The 25,602-nt window shown below is 40.3% G+C and overlaps 1 protein-coding gene across 4 annotated transcripts in view; it reads left to right on the forward strand.

Annotated features, from left to right (window-relative positions):
• Positions 1-25,602, forward strand: part of Ccdc148 (coiled-coil domain containing 148) — a 255,563-nt gene that overhangs the window by 92,376 nt on the left and 137,585 nt on the right. For all 4 annotated transcript variants that reach the window (XM_028769251.1, XM_028769250.1, XM_028769249.1 and 1 more), the window contains 5 exons: positions 3,320-3,402; positions 3,609-3,757; positions 4,906-5,001; positions 5,087-5,268; positions 23,556-23,694. In XM_028769251.1, coding sequence (XP_028625084.1) covers positions 3,393-3,402; positions 3,609-3,757; positions 4,906-5,001; positions 5,087-5,268; positions 23,556-23,694 — 576 coding nt within the window. In that variant the 5' untranslated portion in view covers positions 3,320-3,392. The remainder of the gene's footprint in view (positions 1-3,319; positions 3,403-3,608; positions 3,758-4,905; positions 5,002-5,086; positions 5,269-23,555; positions 23,695-25,602) is intronic.

Consider the following 25,602-nt stretch of genomic DNA (forward strand, 5'->3'; position numbering starts at 1 on the left):
CAGAGAGAGTCAGAGAGAGTCAGAGAGAGACAAAGAGAGACAGAGAGAGACAGAGAGAGTCAGAGAGAGACAAAGAGAGACAGAGAGAGACAGAGAGAGTCAGAGAAACAGAGAGAGACAGAGAGAACAAGCCAGGATCATTTTCTGTGTTATTCTAGAATGTAAGGACACTTTAGTACATATTCAGTGAAATCAAAACTAACAGCAATAGGCCACCCATTAGAGAAGTGGCTAGATGTTGGGAATGTGGGGAACTTAGACAAGTTAGTAGTGATGTATTTGTCTATCTTAGAAAATCTGCCTGGCATGCAGGATGCCACCTGTAAGCTCAGCACTCAGGATGCTGAGGCAGGAGGATTGCTACAGTTTCAAGGGACTAAATAGCCAGCCCTAGGTTAATCAAAGTAAGATCCTGTCTCAAAAAAAAATTAAAAATGAAAGCACACACACACACACACAATCTATACTCCCTTAATAAGGAAAAGATTCTTATTTAAGGGCCTCAGACCTGCAGAAAATAAGAGGTACAATGGTGTTTAACGTCTCCTTGGTATCTGAGCATGTACCAGATAACAGTTAATGGTTATGGTGCTTAACCTCAATCCAGACAATAATTGTACCACGTAGGTCTCATTGCTCCCCTGGGGCTGTTGCTGGGACTTCCGACTGAGCCGAGAGGGTTAAAGTGTCTGCAAAGGGTAAATAAGCTAGCGAGTGGGAAGCTGGGATTTAAACATTGGTATTTGTTTCCTGTGTTCCATTATCTTGGAGCTGGCTGGCTTTTCTTTATCCTGAAACGTTCCATTCCCATCAAAGCAGATCTGATTCTCCACTCTCGCTAGTGCAAACCAAGGCAGGATGGGCCAGGAGATGGTTCAGTTTGTAAAGAGCTTGGGAGGGAGACACGAAAACCTGAGTTCCATCTCTACTACCCACATGACAAAACGCCTGGCATGGTGGCCCACGGTGTTCTAATGAAGTAGAGATAGGATGATCCTTGGAGCTTGCTGGCCAGCACGTCCGGCTGCCTTGGCAAGCTCCAAGTTGAATGAGATGCACTATCTCAAAAACTAAAGAAGAGGGCTGGAGTTGTTGAGAGCACTTGTTGCTCTTGTTGTGGATTCTTGTTAGAATCCCAGGGAGATAACATGTAACTGGTAGCAACTGTCTGTAACCCCAGGCTCAGGGGGTCTGAAGCCCTCTTACTATATTTGAGACATACATGATACACCTATATAGATGTAAGCAGGGTACACATACATATGTGTAAGCAGAACACACAAACAAATAAATCTTTTTTTAAGAATAAGGTGGAGAGTGGTCAATGATGATGCTCACTGTCAGCCTATGGCCTGTACCCGGGTACATGCGTGTCCACACAATGAGGCACAAGTTAGGACCTTGAAATCTCTACTTACAGAACTAGATAAAATTCCCAAATATCAAATTTAATATTTAAAGTTGTAGGGTTTTTTTAATCAGATATTTAGCTTACACAGATTATATGGCCTGTGGACTCCATTACATGATCCCAGGAACATTTGTGTCACTTTCTTTGTGAGCTTTGGTGCAATTATTAGTAGACATTATAATATATTATTGTCTTGCAATGGTTTGCAGATGGTTAGCTGGGTGAAGGGTGTGTCTGAGTCTAGTACAGGTATCATCCCAGCCTGAGCATTCAATGTTCTGCATGGGGAGTGGGTTCTCTCAGATCACCAAAGGAACACACAGCTTCCCTTTTCTGGCAGTGTATGGACTCTATTGTTTCCTCAGCCTCTCAAATAGAAGGAGCCAAACTGGTTGCTCGGGTGTTACATTTGTGTGCAAACAACTCTGTTTTAAAGTGAATTCTGGGTTGTCTTCATGAAAATGCACCCACCCCACCCCAGCCCCCAAAAAGGAAAAGAGAAAAAATTGCCATGGGTGAGGCAGTGCCTGGTACACACCATTGATCCTAGCACTCAGGAGGCAGAGGCAGATGGATCTCTGAGTTTGAGGCCAGCCTGGTCTACAGAGTGAGTTCTAGGACAGCCAGAGCTTCACAAAGAAGCCCTGTCTTGAAAAACAAACAAACAAAAAAGTACCCACCATGCATGTAAGAGTGGCAGGTATGCTCTTAGGAACAAAGGCTTGGGGAATGGCTTGCTCAGCTGGTAGAGCGCTTAGCTAAACAAGACGAAGAGGCTGAGTTTGATCCCCAGAAACCAGCTTTAAAGAAAAGCTGAGAGTACAGCATGCACATGTGATCCCAGTGCTGCAGAGGTGAGAATGGATGGACCCCCAAGCCATCCAGTCTAGCCTAGAAGTCTTCATGCCTCAAAATGGGAAGACACTTAAGGCTGACCTCTGGCCTCATTGTATACACACCCAAACATATGAACATATATACTCACATGCACTTTCTGATTAAAGCTACTTGCTGTGAAATAGAGAAGTGTCATTTACAATAGCCTTTCACCTTTATTCAATATATGAACTGGCTTGAAAGGTGATGGCACATATACGTGTGAACATTCTCCAATATTACAACATAAATTATGAAAACTATTTGGAAATAGTGTAAAATACAAGTGATAGGCAAAGCAACCCCACCAAACTACAACATGCACTGTTAAATATGCTGCTATTTCAACTACATAAAGTACATGTAGCTAAAGAATAGAAACTTGTTTGTAAAATGAAAACTAACAATCATGTTAACGCATTATAATAGTTACTATTTTCTCATGCTATTTCAAAACAACAACAAGTCTCAGATTTAGTTACATAAGCAAAGGACAGAAAAATATAACTGTGTTGAATGCCCACCTAGAGGTTATTATGGTTTACTCTAGAGATGACTCTATCTTTAAAAATTTAGTAAAAGATTACAAAGATTTATTAATCATTGCTGGATTAAAAACAAAATGTTCATTTGTTCCCATTTGCCTGACTCAGACTCTCATCATCTCTGAACGTTAGGGCCTCCTTACAGGTCCAGGCTGGCTTCTCTCCTCCTCTTCAGTGGCCATTGCTGCGACTTGCCCCTCATCTCCAACCTGCTGCCTTGGGAGTCTTTCTGTGCTGAGTACTTAGCATGTGGGATTGTTCCTGGGTGCTCAGGGGGCTTAGTGTGGCATGCTGCCAAGAACTGCAGGGGGTGCTGCCCCTGCTCATCCCATGGTTTCTACCCATGCTAGGAACTCAGTACATGGCTCAGATCAACGAGCAGATGTACAAAACCAAATCCGATGGCCTGCCCCTACTCTACTTGCTTTAAGGTTATATGTATGATTTATCACTACACAGAAGCTGATTGAGATCATGTCTGTTTCAGATGTAAATTGGAGTCTGAAATAAGATCTTGTCTCAATGAGGAGAGCATTGGAAATGAGTGTTTTTCTGAGCTTATGGATTTTGGTGAGTTTTTTTTTGAAGCTCCATATAAAGGGGAACTTTATTTGGAACTATGAAAGTTGCCCCCAACCCCCTTTCCCCCTCATACTCTTCTTGTAGTAACAGCTGTCTGTTTTTATTTTCTAAAGAAATATTAAAAAGTATAAACTAACAGTCTGTTCTTTAGCTAAAATAATAATGTCTCCGTGATTCGATTTCATGTCACACAGAGAAGGAGCTGTCAGAACAATGGTGTGCATACCTTACAGCTGTGATCGACCCTATTCGTCAGCTGAGAAGAGGCCTGAAGAAACAGCACCACACTTCCCAGAATGCACCCTGCCATAAGGGCTCAGATTCAACTACAGTTCTGGAAGAGGTCAGTATGTTGTCTTTTAAAAGCATAATGTTGGGCTGGAGAGATGGCTCAGCAGTTAAGAGCACTTGTTGCTCTTTCAGAGGATCCGGGTTCTATTCCCAGCACCCACCCCCACAGCAGTTCATAACTCCCTGTAACTCCAAAATCTGATGCCCTCACACAGACATACAGGCAGGCAAAACACCAATGCACATAGAACAAAATAAAACATGATGTGATATTTCATTTTTGTCTGAAATAGAACAGTTGAAACAAACACCTGCCCTGTGAGGTTAAGTAGAGGGCGCCTCAATTTCAACATTTCGACTATGTCTAGGAACCCTCATTTTAACTCACCTTCCTGCCTTCATCCTTGCCCCTCCTCCTAGCACATTTTCAGATCTTGGCCCAAGATATGGAGATCAAGTTGGCTGATTACTTAATTTCCCCACAGGCTCTTCCTAGTCCAGTAAGCCCACCCACAACCTTCTCCACTGAGTCTTCTTCAATCACATCTCTTGTATGACACTGTCCCATATCATTATGAGGTTGGTCCTATATGTGCCTTTTGAGTGTCAAACCTACTCCTGTCTCAAAGCTCTTAGGCCAGCTCTTTTCTCTGTCAGGCTGATGGCCCCATCTGCGCTTTAGTTCTTTGCTGACCAGAGAAGTCTGAGTTATTCCTAACTGACCATCCTGGGTTCACACCTCTTTCCTCCTCTGCATGCCTTCGTGTGTCCTGGTGTTGGCTAGTTTGTTATGCTAGGTGTAGGGTCTGAACTTTCATCCCTCTACCTGTCAGCTATTCTATAATGCTATACTTCTTTCATGGATAATAAAAAGCTTTAGCTCTGTCTACCTGTAGACTAGTAGCAACGAAGGCATGATTGAAATCTTACCATCAATAATTCCAAACTGAGAACAGGGCTTTCTGGGACCATTATGCTGTGAGTCCTGGTTTGGTATAAGGTCTGCACTCCTCACCAAGGCTTGCTTGTGTTATGAGCCTTGGCCGTCTGGCTGCTCTTTTCTTCACAGATCTAGAGGATTTTTCTATCCTCTAATTTTTCACCCCCTACTGGTTTCTGAGACTGTGTCTTTCAATAGAAGTAATCTTGGGTGAGTTGCAGTCATTTACATGCTTCCTGTCCACATGCTCCGTCCTCTAGGTTGACTTTGTCAAGGAACAATCCAAGGCTGCCTTTGAAAGACTTCATCAGGAGCAACAGCACTTAGAAAAAGATCTTTCAGACTGGAGTGTGAAGGTACGTGTGATGTAACTGCTGATTTGACTTGGTCACCCACATTGTGTTTTTGTTAAATGGTTAAATAAAATAACCATTTCTTTAGTTACTAGGTCACTCTTCGGAAGAAAAGTCTAACCTGCTCAGTGAACAGCCCATGGAGTTAGAAACATTGGACTGCCCATACCCTGATCTGAAATCGTCAATTCTTAATGAGTTCTGTAACTTTACAGAGCAATATCAAGAGAAACTTGAAGATTTTGATCTGCAATTGGAAGACATACGCAGGTAATCAAATATAACTCCTTGACTCCCGAAGGACTGTGTTCGGATTTGTATTAAGGGTCACTAGACTTCTGATTTTACTGTCTTCTAGTTACTTGCGATTGCAATATAGTCAATATAATTTTGGCCTAGGTTGTTGAATAAAAAGAATGGGTCTTATTTTGCTTTATTATCTTATTTTATTATGGTGCTGTGGATCTAACCCAGGGCCACATGTATATGCTTGGTAAGTTCTCTAACAGCAAGAATCCTCTGGCTATCGGTTTTTGAGGCAGGGTTTCACTCTGTACCATGTGCTGGCTTGACAGTGGCTTGCAGAGTCCTCTGGTCTCAGACCTGCGGTCTCTTTCCTTAGTCTTCCAAGTGCTGGAGTTACAGACATGCACCATATACCCAACTGCAAAGAATGTTGTATGTTTACTTTGCTTTTTCTTGCTTTCAAAATATTTCCTTGATACCAAGGGTTGTAAAAGTTTTATTGGGCCTAGTGTGTTGATGCACACTTTTAATCCAAGCCCTGGGAAGGCAGAGGCAGGTGGATCTCTGTTATGGCAAAACAGAAGGTTCATAAATCATAGCAGCAGTCTGCATATTACCCACAATGCTTTTAGTATAAATGATGATGTGTTTTATTTGGTGACTATTTGTTGAAAAATCCCCTCTAGACAGTGGTCTCTGTTAAGCTTCTTTTAAGGGGGGTCTAGATTAGTCTAGAAGATGGCTTAGTCTCTTAGCGAACTAGCAGTATGAGGGTGAAAGAAATGTATATATGTGCCCTAAGCAAATATGACTTACGTGCAGACATTAACTGAAGAAAAGAGGAACATGCTCACATTGAATTAGAAGGTAAAGTCCAATGTGTTTTCAGGGGTGGTGTTTTGGAGGAGGGAAGATAACTTGAATTTAGAGGTGGTTTGCAGTGGTTATCTGCAGCTATGAGCACAAAGGCATATAAATACACTCTCTAATTAGCAGAGTGAATGACATAATTATAATACCAACTGAACTTCCAATTTATCAGGCTCTCAATTTACTATACTATGACTATTTTCCTTTTTTTCATAATTGGGTCTTAGAGAATTCTCATGGTCTTAATATACGTGTATGTGTGGGAGTGTACACGTTATTTATTTGTTCTTTTAGTTTAGTTTAGTTTTGATGGTTTGAATCAGGGTTTCTCTATGTAGTTCTGGCTCTCCTGGGACTCCCTATGTAGACCAGGCTGGCCTTGAACTCACAGAGATCTATCTGCTCTGACTACCAATTAAAGTGATTAAAGGTGATTAAAGTCCTCTGCTACAATGCCTGGCTGAAGATGTACATACTTTACAAGGACGATTTGTCCATATTATCATCTTAAGCCAATGTGACTTGAGTTTCTAAAATGAGGCAATTAAAAACTCTCCTAATTTGATACAATCATCACCCAAATTCCATGCTTTATATTACTTATTGCACAATATTCCTCAACCCTTTGTAATTACTTGTTTTTTTAACTTTACTTAATTGTTATGTAATAATTTATCTTTATACGGAAGCTTGTTGCAAACTATTCGGCCACAAAATAAATCCCCTTCATCACAATGTATACATCACAATATATATGTACCTGTATATATGTACACAGGGTACACATTTTACTAGTTATTTGTTGCAGCAATGAAAGGCTGAGCAAAAACCGTAAAAGGACCGACTAGGTTTGTAGATTATGTCCATAGAAGTTATTTTATAGGTGAAAAGGAGAAAAATGTACATTTACAAAATGAACAATATTGAGGCATTACTATGAGTGGAGAACCAAGAGAGCAGAATACAGCTCACCTTGTGTGTAGCAGAGAGGAGCGAGCTTCAGCACAGTCACTAACAGATTTGTCTTTGAGTGTCTGAAGCAATGTACAGAACTCAATAGCATTCACTGGCTCTGGGGAGGGAGAGTTCATGTAAGATCGCAGAGACTCACCATCACACTTGGCTAAGACAAATAATTTTTTGAAGAGGGAAAAATATACCAAAGGTAAAAAAAAAAACAAACAAAAATGTTGGCAACACGTGAGATGAAAGATATTAAAATACCTAATATATAAGGATATTTTGCAAATTAATTGAATAATAAGCAGCAAAGTAGAAAACAAAAAAAGGAGATGAAGAAGGAAATTATTTCCTTTTTCTGCTAATATTTACTTAGTGTTTACAAGCATAAATCAGACAAAATTCTCAGTACGTTTTCTTAGTTAGTATTCTATTGCTGGAATGATTCACCATGCCCACAGCAACTCTTATAAAGAAAAACAATTAACTGGGGCTGGCTTATAGTTCAGAGGTTTAGTCCATTATTGTCAGGCAGGAAGCATGATGACATGTAGGCAGGGATGCAGGCTAGAGAGGTAGCTGAGAGTTCTACATCTGGATCAGCTGGCAGCACAAAAGAGAGAGCCAGTGGGCATGGCTTATGCTTCTGAAAACTTAAATCCCCCTCCCAGTGACACACTTGCTCCAGCAAGAGCACACCCATTCCAACAATGCCATACCTCTTAATCCCTGTCAAATAGCACTACTCCCTAATGGCCAAACATTCATATATGAACATATGAGGGCTATTCCTATTCAAATCACCACATCTGTGATCAAGTTGATAACACACAGAAGTGTGGTTTACAAGGCAATTGTGATCCACAGTATTAGAAGCTGGTAAGTCCTACAAAGGCGTAGGTTAGAGTCAGAGAACATACTGGGATTTTAGAATGCAGATTGCAATTCTGAAAAACCAAACCAAAACAAACCAAACCAAACCAAACCAAAACAAAACAAAACACCTTGGGGCTAGGTTTCAGTTGGGCAATGACTTGATGAGAAGCCATGAAGTGGGTTGAGAGATCTGGTCATGCAGACACTGGGCCATGTTCCTTGAGATGTATGAGTGTGCCTAACAAGGGTCCAGTGTCCGGGAACCCAGGGATAGATCAGCAGAATACTTGGATGAGGTTCAACAGGTAAGAGTGAATAGTAAGCTATTATTTGTGTTGAGTGTGTGTGTGTGTGTACCTCTGTGCATACGTGTGTATGTAGCAGGGAATTGAACTCAAGGACTCATGCATGCTCCATCAGTGATATACCATTGAACTCCATCCTCACTCAAGAAGTAGGATAGAGATATTTTTTAACCTCATCTTTTACATAAGTGACCTTGAACTTCTTAGACCAGTGGTTCTTAACCTTCCTGACACCATAATCCTTTAATACAGTTCCTAATATTGTGGTGACCCCAAGCATAAAATTATTTTTATTGCTACTTCATAACTGTAATTTTGCTACTGTTATGAATCATAATGTAAATATATGATCTACAGGATATCTGCTATGCAGGCCCCTGTGAAAGGGTCAGTCATTCAACAACCATAGGGTTTGCAACCTACTAGTTGAGAACCCCTGTCTTAGATTGTGTCAAGCGGAAGAAAGCAATGATAAGCCCTGGTTTATGTTCTGGCAGCATAGCTTTGGCAATTACTGTGCTTAATGATGGTGGGGGTGGGGCACAAGAAAAGATTGGACACACAGGAAGTTGTTAACCTGTCTCAAAACATAAGGTGAAGAAGTGATAGATACTCAACATTGACTCTGGTCTCCATGTGTGTGCACACACAGAGAATCTTTTATATTGGGGGAATAATATGTGTCTCTTCTGAAATAACATTAAAGAAAAAAATCATTAAAGTGAAGTAAGTATTTGACTTTAGTGCTGTTAGATATTCATTTTTCTCTTTGAATTGGTAGCAAAATCTTGAAGACTACCTGTGCTGGTTAGTGTATCATCCTACATATTAACTGATGACATGGTGGTGACCTTGATCAAGGTAGTGGGAAGTCTTGAGCTCTTGGACACCATTTGAGGGTAGAGCCAAGGCATCTGCTAGTAGAGTCACAAAAGTGAAAGCCGAGGGAACTGCAGCAGGAGTTGTCTGCTGCACCTGGTTTGTTTGGGTTGGGTATCTCAGAGAATGGGAGTGGGCAGGCTATCTAGTTGGAGGTGGGAAGTTTAGGTGTCCAGGCTTGGATATGCTGAATTTGGGGCAGCTATTTTGGGCTTTGTGAGTTCAGAATTCAGGAAGAAGATCTGGTCTAGAGTTTTACTTTGTGAGTCATTAACATGAGACTGGATATGGTGTCCAGAGCAATGATCCAGGAAAGAAAAGAGATCAAAACTCTAGCCCAGACATGTGAGCAAGACAGTGTCAGAGAAAAGAGGGAGAAGCAACAAAAGATAGACAGGTAGACAGATAGGTGATAAATAGACAAATAGATCAATAGATGATAATACATATAGGTAGATATAGATACCTATAGATACCTATAGATAGGTAGATAGTAGATGGGCAGATGATAGATAGAGAGAGACACAGAGAGAGGACAGATGAAGAAAAAGCAGCCTGTACTATTTGTAAAGGAGGGGTGAAGAACCATTGAATAGATGCGGAATATGCCAATGACTAGTAACTGTTTGGCTCTAAAGGGAGATATCGGGAGCCATTTTCATTATCAGAGAGGGTGTGAATGGCTAGTTGGAGTGGGTTTGAGTGAGTGGGTGGAGAAGGATAGAAGAGAATGAAAGTGGACAACTTGAGAAGTTGCCAAGGAAAGCAGCAGGGTCTCCTTTTGCTGTTGAGCTCCCCACTATCTTAGGTTTTAATTTTATTTAAAATAGGTATAATAGCAATGTATTTGATGCTCATGGGGATAACCTAGCAAGGAATAAACTTTAGGGGAGAGGGAAGGCAGGGAGGAAGGAGGGAGGGAAGAGCCAGACAGAGGGAGAGGGGGTGGGGGAGGTGGAGGTGGTGGGAGAGGAAGAAGGGGAGTGGGAGGAAGAGATACCTTCGGGGATTGAGGAGGCTTAGGATCAGCACGGGGCGATTCATGTATGTCAGAACTAAGGTGGGGCAGGTGATGCATAGCATGTGATTCACATGCTGGAGGCTGAGATGTCATGGTGGCCTGGAACTTCTCAGCTGTAATTCTAAACACAGATGAGTCAGAAATGTATGACCCTCTCTACTTATCAAAGGAATGGAAAATAAAACAAAACTCAAATACTTACCTTGTGAGAATGGCCAAACAGACAACAATTTTACCCAGGGTTAGAAACAGTATGAGGGAAATGGCTATTTACATATAATTGGCATGTGACATTTCTCAAAGCCACAGGATATTTGTCAAAGATGGCGATGGCACTGGAAACCTATGGGGCCAGGAACATGGTTCAGTCAGTAAAGTGACTATAAAAGAGAAGCATGGGGACCTGAGCTCAGATCCTGAGCAACCATATAAGAAGGCAACTGGGCTCACACATCTGAAATCCTCGCACTGGGGAGGTGGAGACTGGATGATTCCTAGAGCCTAGCACCAGCAGGTCTTAAACAACTGGTGAGCTTCATGTGCAGTAAGGAACCTTGGCTCAAAATAAAAGATGAAGAGTAGTTAGCTATCTAATATGACCTTCTGGTCTCCGCATACACACATGGGCAAGCACACACACACAGTCTTTATATTGGTGGTGGGGGGGGGAATAATAGTTGTCTCATCAGAAATAGTAATGAAAGAAAAAAATTCTCTCAAGTGAAATATTTCACTTCAAGTGTATTCAATATTAATTTTTCTCTTCCCACTGGTAGCAAAATCTTCAAGACTGCCTATGTTGGTTAGTGTTTTGTGAACTTGGCACAAGCTAACATCATCATGGGAAAGGAACCTTAACTGAGAAATTGCCACCATCACATTGGCCGGTGGGCATGTCTGTGGGGCATTTTTTATTATTATTAATGATGGATGCCACATTGTGAGTAGTGCCACCCCTCAGCGGGTAGTCCTGGGTTCTATAAGAAAGCAGGCCGACCACACAATGGGGAGCAAGCCTACTGAGTAAGCAGAACTCCTCCATGATGTCCACATCAGTTCTTGCCTCCAGGTTCTTTGGCTTCCCTTTGTGATCATCTATAAATTGTAAGATGAAATCAACTTTTCCTTCACCCAGTGGCTTTCGGCCATGATGCTTACCACAGCAATGGAAAGCAAGCTAAGACATTACCTAAACAGCCAAGCATTCGGCAGCGGTGACATCTGGCGTGCTGTGTCCATTCAGCACATTGCGACACTAATTCTAATCCATAGGGATTTTTTAATGACACAAATAGCTGTGATATGTGTTATGTAAGTACAAAGCAGGTCACAAAGTAGTTTATATAATGTAAATTCTCTTGCTGTTTCTTAAAGTATGACATATACATCTGTACAAACACAGCCGAAAGACTAGAAACCCAGTCATTCAAATAAACAATAACCACAGTCACCCCAAGGTAGTGAAATTATAAACATTTTCACATATTTGGTTCTCATTTTGTAAGGCAAATCACAGGTTTAGACTTTTAAGTTAAAAGTTCAATAGATCATTGATATTTAATGAGTACCTCGTGCATGATATGACAAGTACCCATGACCTTAATTCTTGGTTTATCTCATTTTGATAGCTGTGTTTTGTCAGGCAAGGCACCCATTTGTAAGCTTGTCTCTTGGGAGGCAGAAACGGAAGGACTGTGAACTTGAGACCTGCCTGGGCCACATAGCCAGACCTGGTCTCATGGGATGGAAGAAACAAAGGGACGAAGGAAGCTGTTTAATACATTAAATAACTGCTGTTCAGAGAAAGGAAGGCCATTTCCCTAGTTCTGAGCCCTTAGTAATTCAATAGATGAGGTCCTTTCTGTCCGGCTAAATAAGAAAGCTATTTACACATGCCAGGAAGCTGGTTAACTGGCTTGAGTCCTAGATCAGAGATGTTTAATGAAAACATGTGAGCCACATATGTAATTAAACTTTTTAATTAAAAAGATAAAAAGAAAAAGGTGATACATTTCAAATACATGGCAATTAGTATCTCCAAAATATTATAACTGCGACATGCAACACATATTTGAGAATTACTGATGAGCCATTATACACACTCCTTTTTCATACAGCTTGTGAAGCATGCTCACAACCCAGATCGTGTTAACACGGACATGTCGAGCCACACACATGTGCCTGGTGGCTAGCGTCTTGGATAGCACAGCTCTAAAGGATGGTCTAATTTATGAAAACACACTATAAAAACCAATCTGACCACAGTGGAGCCTCACCCTTCATCACACTGGCAGAACACTTTGGATTCTGCTGTGGTGGATTAGGCTGTGTGTCATTAAGAACAGGAAGGTGAGCTAAATTGCATCTTTTGGACTCAAAAGAGATCGCAGCTTTAATTTCCTTACATTTAGATGAATTGATCATATAGATGAGACGTAATTGCGTGATGGTCGTTGTGTCAGATCTGAAGTAAATATGTGGATGACGACAGCAAGATAACAAGTGCTTCATAATTTATTGTTGATAGGTATATTACATTGTGTCCTGTCGGCTCATAATTAATATTCTGAGATCTGAACCTGACTGCTGTTTGACAGTGAGCTCACACCAAAGAGTCAGTGCTATAGGATCATGCTTTTCAACTTATTTACGTTGATTCATCATATTTCCTTAGCACCGTTCAAGGTGTCGCTTTAGCGCTCTGTGGACATTTCAGTTCGTGTATTTGTCTCTGAGTTCAGAAATACTTTACAGAAAAACTTAAAAATAGGGATAGGCAAAGAGAAGAAAGAAGTTAATCTAACTCCAAGAGAGATCTTAGAGCAATGCTTTTGTTTATGGAGAAAACTCTGTATGCACATCCACGGCTTCCCTAGTTTGAACCCACCTGTTGCTGTTCTTCTGCTAAGTGGCATTTATTTACACAGTTTCTCCTCTGTTTTGAGTCACCCACTAAATATCCTTGTACATGTATTTTATTAGATGAATAGTAGGATAATGTGTGATTATATCATATAAATTTAGCCAAGTCCTCACTTTTGAGTAGTAGGTATTCTACATTCTAATGTTCTTTTAGAAACTTTGAAATGGACTGGCTTGTCACCTGTTTTTTTTTTTTTTAATAACTCTGATTTTTCTCCTCAGTTGGAGATTCTGAGTCAAAGAATATTGTTAAGTGTTAAGAATATTGTTATATTTTCTTCCAGAAAATCAACCCAAGTTTTAATTTCTTTTCCTTATTCTTTTAGGTTTCTTCTTTCCTCTTCCTCCCCTCTCCCCTTCCCTCTCCCCTTCCCTCTCCCCTCCCCTCTCCCCTCCCCTTCTCCCCTCTCCTCCCCTCCTCCTCCTCCTCCTCCTCCTCCTCCTCCTCCTCCTCCTCCTCCTTTTCTTCTTCCTCCTCCTCCTCCTTCCCCCCCTCTCTCCTTTTTGTTTATTTAAGACAGACTCTTTGTATCAGACTGACCTCAAACTCACGGACTCCTGTGAGCCTGAGCTACTGATCCCCTAGCTCCCAGTGCTGGAGTCTCAGTCTTGTACCACCAATCCCAGCACAAATCATAATACGTTTCACCATTTGGTTCATCGCTACACTTAGTGATAAGGCCTTATATATTGCTGTCCTGAGGGCACATCGCCAGGATCCTGTTGATGATCTTTCCTTTAGTTTACCAACACAGTGCACCTCTGTCAAGTGTCCTTCAGTAAAAAGAGAAACACACACATTTCCCCTTTCGCCAAAGCAAACTGGATACTCCATTGCTACTAAGGATGAACTGGGACAAGTCAGTGCCAGAAGACAACATGGTCTCATACCAGTTTAAACAGACAGATGCCTGTGCATGTGTCTCCTCCCGATGAACACAGTGAGAAGAAAGCAGGAAAACAGCAAAACGGAGATGACATGAATTCACTGACAAATGAAGCCACAAGTTAAAACATAACAGTTTATCCTCCACGGGGCATTTTTTTTTCTGGAAAGTCTACTCCCAGAACTGTTGGGAAGGTTCAGTGCCTGACTGAGCATGACCAGGCTCGGTCTCTGCATGTGGACCTCTGCTGGCTGTGCGCCAAAGCGATTACTAAAGGGAGAGGTTCTGAGAAAGCAGCATGGTTTTTTGGTCTTCAAGGGTTTGCTTAGTCCCATTCGTTAGCTGACCAAGGCAGCCAACATTGGCCACCGCACCCCCCACTTCCATTGGTGCAGTCCATGGGGAAGTTCCCACTCATTGCTGACATTTGTATCTGTTGGAGAATGGGTAATCATTGTACACAATTTCCTGTTAGTCATATAGCTGTAGTAGCATTGTTTTAAAAGAAAATTTGCATGAAAATTACTGGTTTATAACTGAATGTTAGCTCATACCAGAAAACACATCTAGCAAGTATTAAGCTAGCTTTGGGTGTGGTGCAAGAATAAAATATTTGTTTTAATTTTTTTGCCTATAGCAGAATGCATCCTATCCAAAAAAAAAAAAAATGAATCTCCTTTTTAAAAGATTTAAACAGTTTTTACTTATATGGACACACATGAGTCTGTGTGCATGGATGTGCAAGTGTGTGTGTGTGTGTGTGTGTGTGTGTATGTGTGTATATGTGTGTATGTGTATCTATGTATGTTGTTTCATGCCTGTGGAGGACAGAATAGGGCTTTGGATCCCCTGGAACTGGAGCTATTGGCAGTTGTGAGCTGCTTGATACGGGTGTTTGGAACTGAACTTTCGACCTCTGCTAGAGGATCAAATGCTCCTAACTGCTGAGCCATCGCTCTAGCCCCAGGGTCTAAGCTTTATGCAACATGCCACAAAGTTGTCTTTGAGTTTACTTCATTAATTTTATTTATTTGCATGTTATGATTTATAAAATGTAAAAATAACATTTGCTATGTCTTTATTTCAACAGTCCTTAAAAAAGATTTGGATTTATTATTTTTATTTGTGCATATGTGTGTGGGCACACATGAGTGTAGGTGTTTAAGGAGGCCTGAAGAGGGCGTGCAATCCCCTGGATTTGAGGTTACAGGTGGCTGTTATGAACCTGATGTGAGTGCACGGAACCAGACTTGGGTCCTCTGCAACAGTCAGCTCTTAACCTCTGAGTCAGATTTCTGCTCCCTGAGCAGGCTTTATTAGTACCATCCTTCTGCCTATACCTGATTAAAAGACAAAACAAAGCAAATATACTAATGATCGAACAAAACCCCTTTCACTTTAATCAACATGTAACAATTGTACATATGTATGCAGTGTGAAACATTAATTCACACACACACATATACACACACATACACTGGGACTCGGCATTTCTATCACTCTCTACCTCTATTATTCTTCTGAGTGTATAAAATCCCCTTTCCTAGCAATTTGAAATATTTGATTATTTCTTGTCAATCATCACTTCTCCATGGTGCTCTAGAAAATTAAAAACGTTTTTTCTGTCCTAATTCATACCTACAAGAGTTGACCATCCTCTTTCTAGGCTTCCTTTTCTTACACCCTCCCTGGCTCTGGTGACCACTGTTCTTTCTGCTTCCTGGAGATAAGCCTTTAGCTTTCATATATAAATGGTATCAAGCAGTGTTGGTCTCCCTGTGTTTTACCGGTTTTACTCAATACACTCTAGTTTCATCTACTGCACGGCAAAGGACAAAACTGTTAGCGTTTAGCTTTGGTAGGTGTAGTACTGAGCCTCGGCTGTTGACCACCTCAGAGTCTTCTCAAAGAGGGAACCTCACCTGAAAAATTATCTCAATCAGGAGGGCCTCTGGCACGTCTGTGAGTCATTTTCTTAACTTCTAATTGATGTGAGGGCCTAGCCCACTGAGAAGGGCCCAGCCCAGGCAGCAGGTGGGGCTGAGCTATGGAAAGGCTAGGGGCGGAAGCTAGAGGGAGTGGGCCAATGAGCACCTTTCCTTCATGCTTCCTGCTTCCGCCTTTGCAATGACTTGTTGTCTTTGCACGGATTCTGGTTTGGAAGTTGCTGCCAAATCTTATCCTCTCCAAGTTGCTTTTGGTCATGGCGTTTATCACAGCCACAGAGAAGCGAACTAGGGTGGTAGATTTCACTCATATACATATCCAGACATATGAATTTTCCAATTAATTTGTACATCGTTTTTTAAATTAATTTTTGTATTTCTTTGGTGTTAGCTGTGACCTTTTTTATTACTGGAATCTTCTCTTTTTTCTATAAGTAAGTTTGTCAATTTAGCTTGTCTTTAATTTCATTAGACTTTCATAGTTTTGTTTTGTCTTGGTTTCATCTTTTTCCTTTCTTTTTGGCCTTTGTAGTATCTTTCTTTTTTATTAATTTTGGATTTGGTTTGATTTTGTGTTTCTTGTTCCTTGAGTTGGATTATTAGGCTATGTATTTTAAAATCTAATTTTAAATTGAATTATGTTTATTTCATTATAACTGGATGTTCCAATATTAGATGTCAATATAGTTATAATTGTTGAATTTGTTCCTTTATCATTAAATTGTGACAGTATTTTCTCCACAATATTTGACTCAAAGTCTCCATTTTATCTGATATCAACAGTGGTACCAGTTACTTTGGACTTCTAATTGCATGATAGACCCTTTACTGTTCTTTCACATTCAATTTCTGTGTATTTTTACTAGCAAACTGAGTTCCATACAACATGTGGCTAGGTCTCATTAATTTTTCCCATGTAACCAGTCTATAGTGATTTTTTAAAAAGTTATTTGCATGTATATTTGTCACATCAGTCTACATGTTCATGTGTGCATATATGCATGCTTGTGTGTGTGTATGTGTGCGCGCACACACACTCGTGCATGGTGTGGAGGCCAGAGGTTGACATCCAGTGCCTTCCTCATTCCTGTCCACATTACTGTTTTTGAGACAATGTCTCTCACTGAACCTGCTGCTCACTGATTTGGCTAGTCTAGTTGGCCGGGAAGCTCCAAGAATATGCTTGTCTCTATTTCCCCAGTGCACCATCATGCCTGACTTTTTACATAGCTGTTAGGGATCTGAACTCAGTTCATCTCCTCATCCCCAGTCTATGTCATTTTTATTACAGGATTTTAATTCATTTGCAACCAAGGTCATTTTTGATAAATACATTCACCTGTGATTTTGATATTTTTTCCCCTCATGTTGTTTTGCAGAATGTTTTTCCTTTCTCTGTGTGTTTTCAGTGGTGGTGGAGTCTGATTCCCTTCTTCTTTTCTCCTGTGCATCTACTCTATCATTGACTCTTCTTCCCATGTTTTTGTGATGGTAACGGACACCCTTCATATCTATGTAGGTCACCTTGAGCGTAAGGCCAGCCTGGTAGTAGTGATGGATCTCCTCAGTGTTTGTTTTGAAACCCTTTCCATTTCTCCTGCATTTTTGAAATTAGCTTTGCTGTGTCCAGCATGCTGAGTTCAACTGTGCTGTTTGATCAGGGCTTTGAGTGTCTCCTGCAGTTCTTTTTTGGGCCTGTAAATTTTCTATGGAAAAGTCTGGTCTCAGCTTAATGAAGTTTTTTTTAAATGATTTTTTCTTTTTCTTTTGCTGCTTTTAGAATCCTATTGTACTTTTAAAAATGCATATGTGTATATGCATATGCGCATGCACATGTGTGTGCAGATTTGTGTGGAGGCCAGATGACCTCAGTGCCATCCTCAAAAATGGTGTCTACTTCTTTTGAGACAGACTCTCAGCGGTGTGGAGCTTACCAATTAAGCTAGGCTGGTTGGCCAGTGAGACCAGGAATTCTCCTGTCTCCACATCCCCCATCTAGTGCTGGGATTATAAGTGAGGGCCACCATGCCTGACCTTCGTGTGGGACTGGCCTTATCATGCTTGCTCAGTGGGCACTTCACTGAGTGAGCCATCTCTCCAGCCCCTGGCTTGCACTTCTGACGGTGTGTCCAGAATAGCTCTCAGAGAGGATGTCTTTAGGTCATATGTTGTAGAGACCTTTTGAGCTTTCTGGACCTACGTGTAAGCTTCAGAAACACCTTGGCAGTTATTTTGCTGAGTAGATTCTCTCTCCTTCTGGAATACCCGTAATGCAAAGGTTTGCTCACTTAAATGTGTCACATAAGTCTCAAAGGCTTCCTCATTCTTTGTGATTTTTGTTGCTTCTCCTTCTAAAATTGTGTCTGAATTATTTTTAAAATACCTGTCTTTAAACTCAGAAGCATTTTCTTCTGCTTGATGAATTCTACTGCTGAGGACCTCACTGTATTTTAATTGTATTTATTGAGTTTTAGCTCCAAGATTTCTAATAGACTTTTTGTTGTATTTATTTGAATTAAAAATTGATAGTTATTAAGTTTGAATTGTGTGTTGCATATTGTTTTGAAATATTTATATTAAATACAATAATTTAATAAGCTGTATTAAAGTACTCATATACATTATATATGTGTATATATACTCAAATAAATATATATATGAGTATTCATATATATATATATATATATATATATATATGTACTTTAATACAGCTTACTAGCAAATATATTACCCCATATAGTTACTCTTTTTAAATTTATTTTTGAGTTAGCATACAAAGTATAGATTTCATTATAACATTTTCCTTACCCACTGGTTCTTTCTTAAGCTAACTGTTTGCCGAATGTCATATTTCACATTATAAGTTACTTTGATAGTTTGTTGAATTGTCTATATTTTGAATTCTTTTTCAGGCAGTTCTTCCATGTCTCTTGCTAGTGAGTTATTGTGTTCCTTGGAGATACCATGTGTGTCACCTTGTTGTTTCATATTTCTGTGTCCCTGTGTTAACATTTGTGCATCTGACCTGCTTCTATCAGGCGTGCAGGGTAACTTTGGCGGTAAGTCTTTCTCCTGACGATGTTTCCAGGGTGATGATTGGACAGGCTGTATTGGGATTCTTGGGCTGCATTGAGTTTCAGTTGGATACTTTTTATAGTGTCTGCGTAACTTCTACAGCTCTTCACAATATTCATAATATCTGCAGGTATCTAAGTGTCAGAGCTTGCAGGATTTGTGGGATGTTGTTACCAGCTGGGTTGTTGTTTGCCTCTCTCTCTCATTTTGTGTGGATTTATTGGCTGTGCCATCTACAATGGGTTTGGAGTTTCTGTCAGTTTCTGTGGGTTGCTGCTTTGTTAGTGGGCTCAAGTATGTTGCTTCATGCTGATACCGAGTCAAGGAGTTGTCAGTATCTGAGGTCTTTACCATGATGAGAAGCAGTAGCCTAGTGAGTAGAGAGTCAGTATAGGCTTTTGTAATGACTCAAACACGTGAGATTTAGTAGAATTCAACTGGGGTCAAACTGAACTTTCCCAGTTTAGTGTTCTCTTTTTTATGAATGACCTGTTTTGCTTCACCTTTGAGAAACTCATACTGAAATGATGAGTGTGGGCTTCAGTGGTGTCTGGAGGCAGAAGAGAATGAATGAAGGCTAAGTGTCACATGTCTTGCTCTGCATACCGAAGTCCAGATGTCTTAGGAATGCTGGATAAACTGTAAACTGGGAAGTCTGGACATGCTCTAACGAAGATGAAAGTTGCAAAGCACTTTCAATTATAAAATTTGGATAGACCAATGAAATAGAAATGGTAAATAGCTAACAAATATTTTTGTCCAAGGTATTTCAATTAATTAACTGATTTATTCTTACGTGTATGGGCATTTTACCTCCACTTATATGCCCGGTGCCCACATAGGCCAGAAGAGAACTTCAAATCTCAGGGACTTAGAGCTACAAATGGTTGTGAGCGGACATATGCATGCTGGGAATCAAACCTGGCTCCTCTGCAGTGCTCATAACTACTGAGCTTTTGAGCACCTCTCTGAGACATTTCTAATTATAAAAGTTTAGAGAAGTTTTAATGTTTTCCTTAGAAAACCTTAAATATCAAACAATTTTCAGTTTCAGAAAGTAGATAAGGGATTTTTTTAATTAGCCGGGTAAACAAATATGTTTTGTTATCACAATCACCAAGGAAATGGTTAACTTGAACAAGAACTTTAGCAGGTCAAAGCTAACTCAGTCTTAGTTATTTTACATACATGTTTCTGTAATAAGAAAAAAATGAATGTTTGGTCAAGAGAGATAAATGTTCAAGTTTAGTTTAGAAGCATGCACATGTTGAATGTGATTTTATATTTTAGGATCTAAAAGGCTGTGTTTCTAAGAAATGGCTGCTTTGGTACTATGAGGAATCTGCTCTGCTTGACCATTCACTCCTTTTGGATTTTACTGTGCCAGTGCGCGCTCTCTCTCTCTCTCTCTCTCTCTCTCTCTCTCTCTCTCTCTCTCTCTGTGTGTGTGTGTGTGTGTGTGTGTGTGTGTGTGTGTGTGTGTGTTTATGTGCGTTCACGTGCACGCGTGTGTGTGCTGTGCCTGTGTATATATGCACATGCATGTGTGGGTCTGTATGCTCCTTTCCCTCTCGAATAGTTATCTAGTGGTGCTGTTATTATTGCATGGGTATTTCCCTTAAGACTTAAGTTGGCTTCTCTGGAAGCTGCTATAAATATTCTAGATATAATAATATGATACTTAACATACCATTTCCGTTTAGTATATTTTTTCATTTTTACTTTTTGTGTACTAGAGAAATGACTTACAACTGGTGTAATTTTGGTAAATAGAGAAAGACAGTTGAGATGTGAAGCTTCTCAAATCAACTGCAAGGTCAAAATGGATGTCATCACTGCACACGGCTTACTTAGTTTGAATGTCTGCTTTAAATACTTTATAGTCATCTCATACATTTAAGTGGTTTGTAATGTCATTAAAATAGCAACTAATTAATACATTCATGCAATTTATAAAAATGAATCAAATGCTACGAATTCTTCTGCTGCTATATTTATTTATAACAGTGTGTGCAGCTTAGTGTGTGCTTGTATTTGAAAAGCATTTCAGTAAATGTTTGCTGTTCTCACATTGTGGTCAGCTACAGTCTTGTACCACTATTCAGTAGACAAAGCCATCAAAGTAATTAGTTTAAAAGTACTTTTCCATTTAATAAACCTTTTAAACTGTTTGAAAATTATGGGTAAGATTGCTTGTGGATTATGTTAGGATGAGTTCTATAGAAACAAAAGATGGTTTTCTAGATGGTTTCCTATTAGTAGATGCTCTAAGAAGGCTTTTGAGTGTTACAGGACTGTTAGCAGATGCTCTAAGAAGGCATGTGAAAGCTACAGGGTATCAGGAGGTGGGGAAGAATGCCTAAGCAAGAGAGGGCATCTTGGTGGAGGCTGATGTTGTTGCCAACTAAGTCAGATTGGTACCAGGGTTGACCTCCTTGGAGGGATCTGATTGGGCTAGCCTTGTTGTCCTATGTCTATCAGTCAGCTGCTATTTGTAGTTGGTGTTGGAAACATGTGGGAAGGCACCTCAGAGTGAGATGCTTCTGCTGTGGCCACAGAAGAGAAAGGTCTATTCCCCCCTAAGAAACAGCCACTATTTTAAAGGCAAATAATAGTTTAAAAGGACAGCAACTCATGGGGCCTGGGTTCTGTCCCTTTCCCCTCTGCAGAACACCCCACATACATATGAATCAGACAAGGGTGGAAATTCAACTGTGTTCAAGGCCCTTTGATTTTAGAAATAGCTTAAAACCTTAACAAGGTCACGGGCTTTCATTCTGTTCTTCAATTGCTAGTGGGATGATATTGAAGAACTTCTCCTGCTAACTTCTGTTAAAATGCATCCACATTACCGTGAATGAAAATGGCCCTTGAGAGAGGACCTGAGACATTGTCCTTGACAACCTGAGGGCATTTTAAATGCCAAGTGCATGCAGGCAAGCTTTTCTTCTAGGTTAATTTTCCTACTTGAAATGTTTTATTTGCAGAAGCCTTTGGCTGTCTGCACATGCAGAACCCATCCAGTTGGAACCAAAGCACTTGGTGTATTCATGAATGAATTCATTTTGATATTTCCCCTGCATTGGATTATTATGACATACTGAATAGTTCTCTCTTCGCAGACTACCTCCCACTGTCTTTTTCTTCCTTTATATAGTAGGTATGGAGAATTTTCTCTTTTGAAAGATATTTGTCTCATACTCCCTATCGGTGTACTGAAGGAACGAGGTAACCTTGTATGAGGATGGTGGAATCCCATTAGTTCCACTCACTTAAAGGGTATTTTATTTTGTTAAAATGTCAAGTTATTTTCAGAGGTAGAATGATACCTGAAAAATATTGAATTGCATAATCTAAGGTGTAAGATCATTGGTACCACGGGAATAAACAATGGTGATTCGTCTTGGATCAAAGAAACATTTGTTACTATTAATACTTCCCTCTGATTGCATCTGTATTTGATTATTCTAATTTACTTAGGAATAATAATAACATGCAAATAAAATCAGAATATAAAGAGGCATTAATTCAGTTGAGAGTTCAAACTGACAATGCAACTTTTTCACTTTGCACAAGACTTTGCACAGAACTTTATAAAGAATGTGAATCATATACCATGCCTAGAGGAGACGGGACAGGACTAGGTGCATTGGCCCAGGGTGGACACGTGACTAGGGCAGCTTGCAGGATCTTGTTTATAAGTGACTTAAGTGTAAAGGCACTTTCTCCAGCCTCATGATTTTCATTTTAACCCCTGAAACCCAAATAATAGGAGAGAGCCAACTTCTGTAAATGTCCTATCACCTCTTGTGTGTGCATGTACAGGCACGCATACACACATGCACAAAATAAAAACCCAAATTATTTATTTGGTCATAGAAATGTAACAGCATTGTTTGTCTTTTCAGTAACAATCTATAGTCTCATCCACAAAGCATGAGGTAAAGAGAGTAAAGTAAAAGATGATTTGACTTGCCTTGGAGCTCAAAGCGCAAATAAATGCCTCTCTCAATCTGTCTTTATTTTCCTTTGTATAAAATGTTCATCCGTTTACATTTGTGTTTGTCTCCAGCATAGAAATGGGAACTTCGCTGAATAAGAAAAATATCATCTTTTTAATCTGTATCCCTAATAAGTATTTCCCAGTGTTTATCTACTCCATTCACTGGTGATGGCTTTTAAAATATTGCTATAGGGAAGATAGAATAACTATTAAAAGAATATTGTGTCTCACCAACATCTTTGAATTATCCCTGGAGCTCTAGTGAGATCAAAGCAAGGACTAAAGAGCCCACTGGACATGGGCTTAGAACAATGGATCAAGCACTCGGTGGCTGACAGGTGGCGATAGCTCACTCAGCTGAGCATGCTGGCGCCTTCCCATGGTCTCTGCCCCCAGGATGAAGCTGGAGGGTATCTTGAGACCAGCTTGAACAGCATAGTGAGATCTTGTCTTCAAAAGCCTCATTTTCTACCATGATCTTCATTGCCTGATAGCTTGAACAGTTTGAAGTCCCTTAAATCCCATGATTGTTCACGTGACTGTGTGTGACATTTTCATTGCTTCCAGTAACTTCCAACTAAGTGAGGAAGAGCAGTGGATTTACCAGGCTGTCTTAGACCAGTATCCAGGAAATCTCGTTGGCAGAAGGGCTCTGTACTTGGACATGTTGCAAAGATATTTTCCTCACAAGTCCAGGCATCATTTGGTGAGTGATCCTGATGATGAGTATGCATACCCTGTATGCCTGTGAATTGCTGTGTTTAGAGGTCCATAATTAGTAAGACAAATATATGTCTGTTAAATAGTGCTTTGAAAATCTTTTATTTCTCCACTATGGGAGATATAGTCACAGGCTGCAAACCCATGTGGGTCATTTTTGAAGCCTGTAAAGTCTGAATGAAGTCCAGGGCCAGCCAATCTGTGCCCACCTTCCTGGAGACCTTCACCATGGTTTCCCAGCTACAGAGCAGCCATTTTACCCCTGGAAATCACACCGTCTTTTTCCTGCCTGTTATGGAGCTTTTATCATATCTAGCTCTTGCCTGAAACATAAATGCCTGCCTTCTACCCACAGAGCCTATCTCGCTTCAGTCCTCGGCCTGGAAAAACCAGCATTTTCCCTGGGCAATGTCACTAGCCTCCACCACAGCTCTGCCAGATTTCCACATGGTTCCAAGCACAAACCTCACTGCAGGGACTAAAGATCAGACTGAAAGTTACCCGAGAGGAAGTTGGGAAATTATTATTTCATTCTGTAGTGGGCAAGACAACAGCAGCAGGGATCTAGAAGTTACCATGTCACCAGTGAACTCAATGGTAATTCACCTTATAACACACATGTAACAAACATGTGCAGATTTAACTTTTTGATGAGCTGGGCTGTGAAATAGCTCATGCTGTGCGTCTTCATGAGTCCTATAAAATTCCTTTACTACACATGACAATGGATGAAATACCATTGTTATCATTAATGTCTGGTGAAGAAACCAAAGTAAAGACCGTACACTACTGTGGTCATCCTCTCCCATCCCTCTCAGCCTGCCCCATTCCGCTCTCCACCCCCATGTAGTGAGCATTTAATTCTGGTCTTTAAGTGACTCATTATAGAGCTTTAAAAATTCTTAATTGATCAAATTAGAGGTTTCTTTTTATTCCCTAATAGGTCTGTCTGCCTCAGCAGCTAGCCGTCAAGTGTAACTTTGTAGATTTTTATATTTTATTACTATTGATGTGATAAAGATTTTTACATTTACTTTCTACACGGGATTGATTACTATATTTTTCCTGCGTGGTTCATGCTTCCTCTCCTTGATGTTTGACAAATGTTAAGTATATTTTTAGCTTTCTAGAACAAAGCTTAGAAGTTCACAGAATGTGTTTTCTCCCTGGTTAGAGTGAGACCATGGCCTACTTTATCATGATCCTAATTAATTCCACCTAAAGCGTTGTTCTTTATGTAAGCATTACCTTCTCTTGCTTCTTTTCTAATGCCTAGCAACACAGGGATCAGGTAATTTGTCAGATTCAGAGGTGTGAGCTATACTAGAAGAGTAAAGACTTCTAGCAATGACTCTCATTTCAGAGCCCCCTGCAGGGATTTTAGACAGATCAGGCTCCCTCTGCCCCTGCACTTCCCTACTTCTTGAGTCCCCTGGGACTCTGTACTTCCCAAGGTTACTATTCACCTTGGGAATAAGTGCCTGCTGCCAATAAGAACCCATGTCCCTCATGGGGGAGTTGGGCGGGGCGCAGGAGGGAAGGGAGGATAGGAGGCCAGAGGGCATTATCACCAGATTACTTTTAAGCATCCCAGCAGCTGAGCTCTTTAGTGATTACAGGCAAAACTGTGTCTCTCTAAGATTATTGTGGCATTCAAAGAATATTTTAGTGGGGCTGGAGAGATGGCTCAGTGGTTAAAAGAAATGGCTGTTTTTCCAAAGGACGGGGGTTCACTTCTCAGCATGGATATGGCAGTTAACAACTATCTGTAACTCCAGTTCCAGGGGCTCCAACACCTTCACATAAACATGCATGCAAGCAAAACAAATATGCACATAAATTTAAAATAACTAAATACATTTAGCAAAGTATGTTATTTGACTGTAACAATATA

This window comes from Grammomys surdaster, unplaced genomic scaffold (assembly GCF_004785775.1).
Source record: "Grammomys surdaster isolate TR1022 unplaced genomic scaffold, NIH_TR_1.0 191, whole genome shotgun sequence".
Lineage (NCBI taxonomy): Eukaryota > Metazoa > Chordata > Mammalia > Rodentia > Muridae > Grammomys > Grammomys surdaster.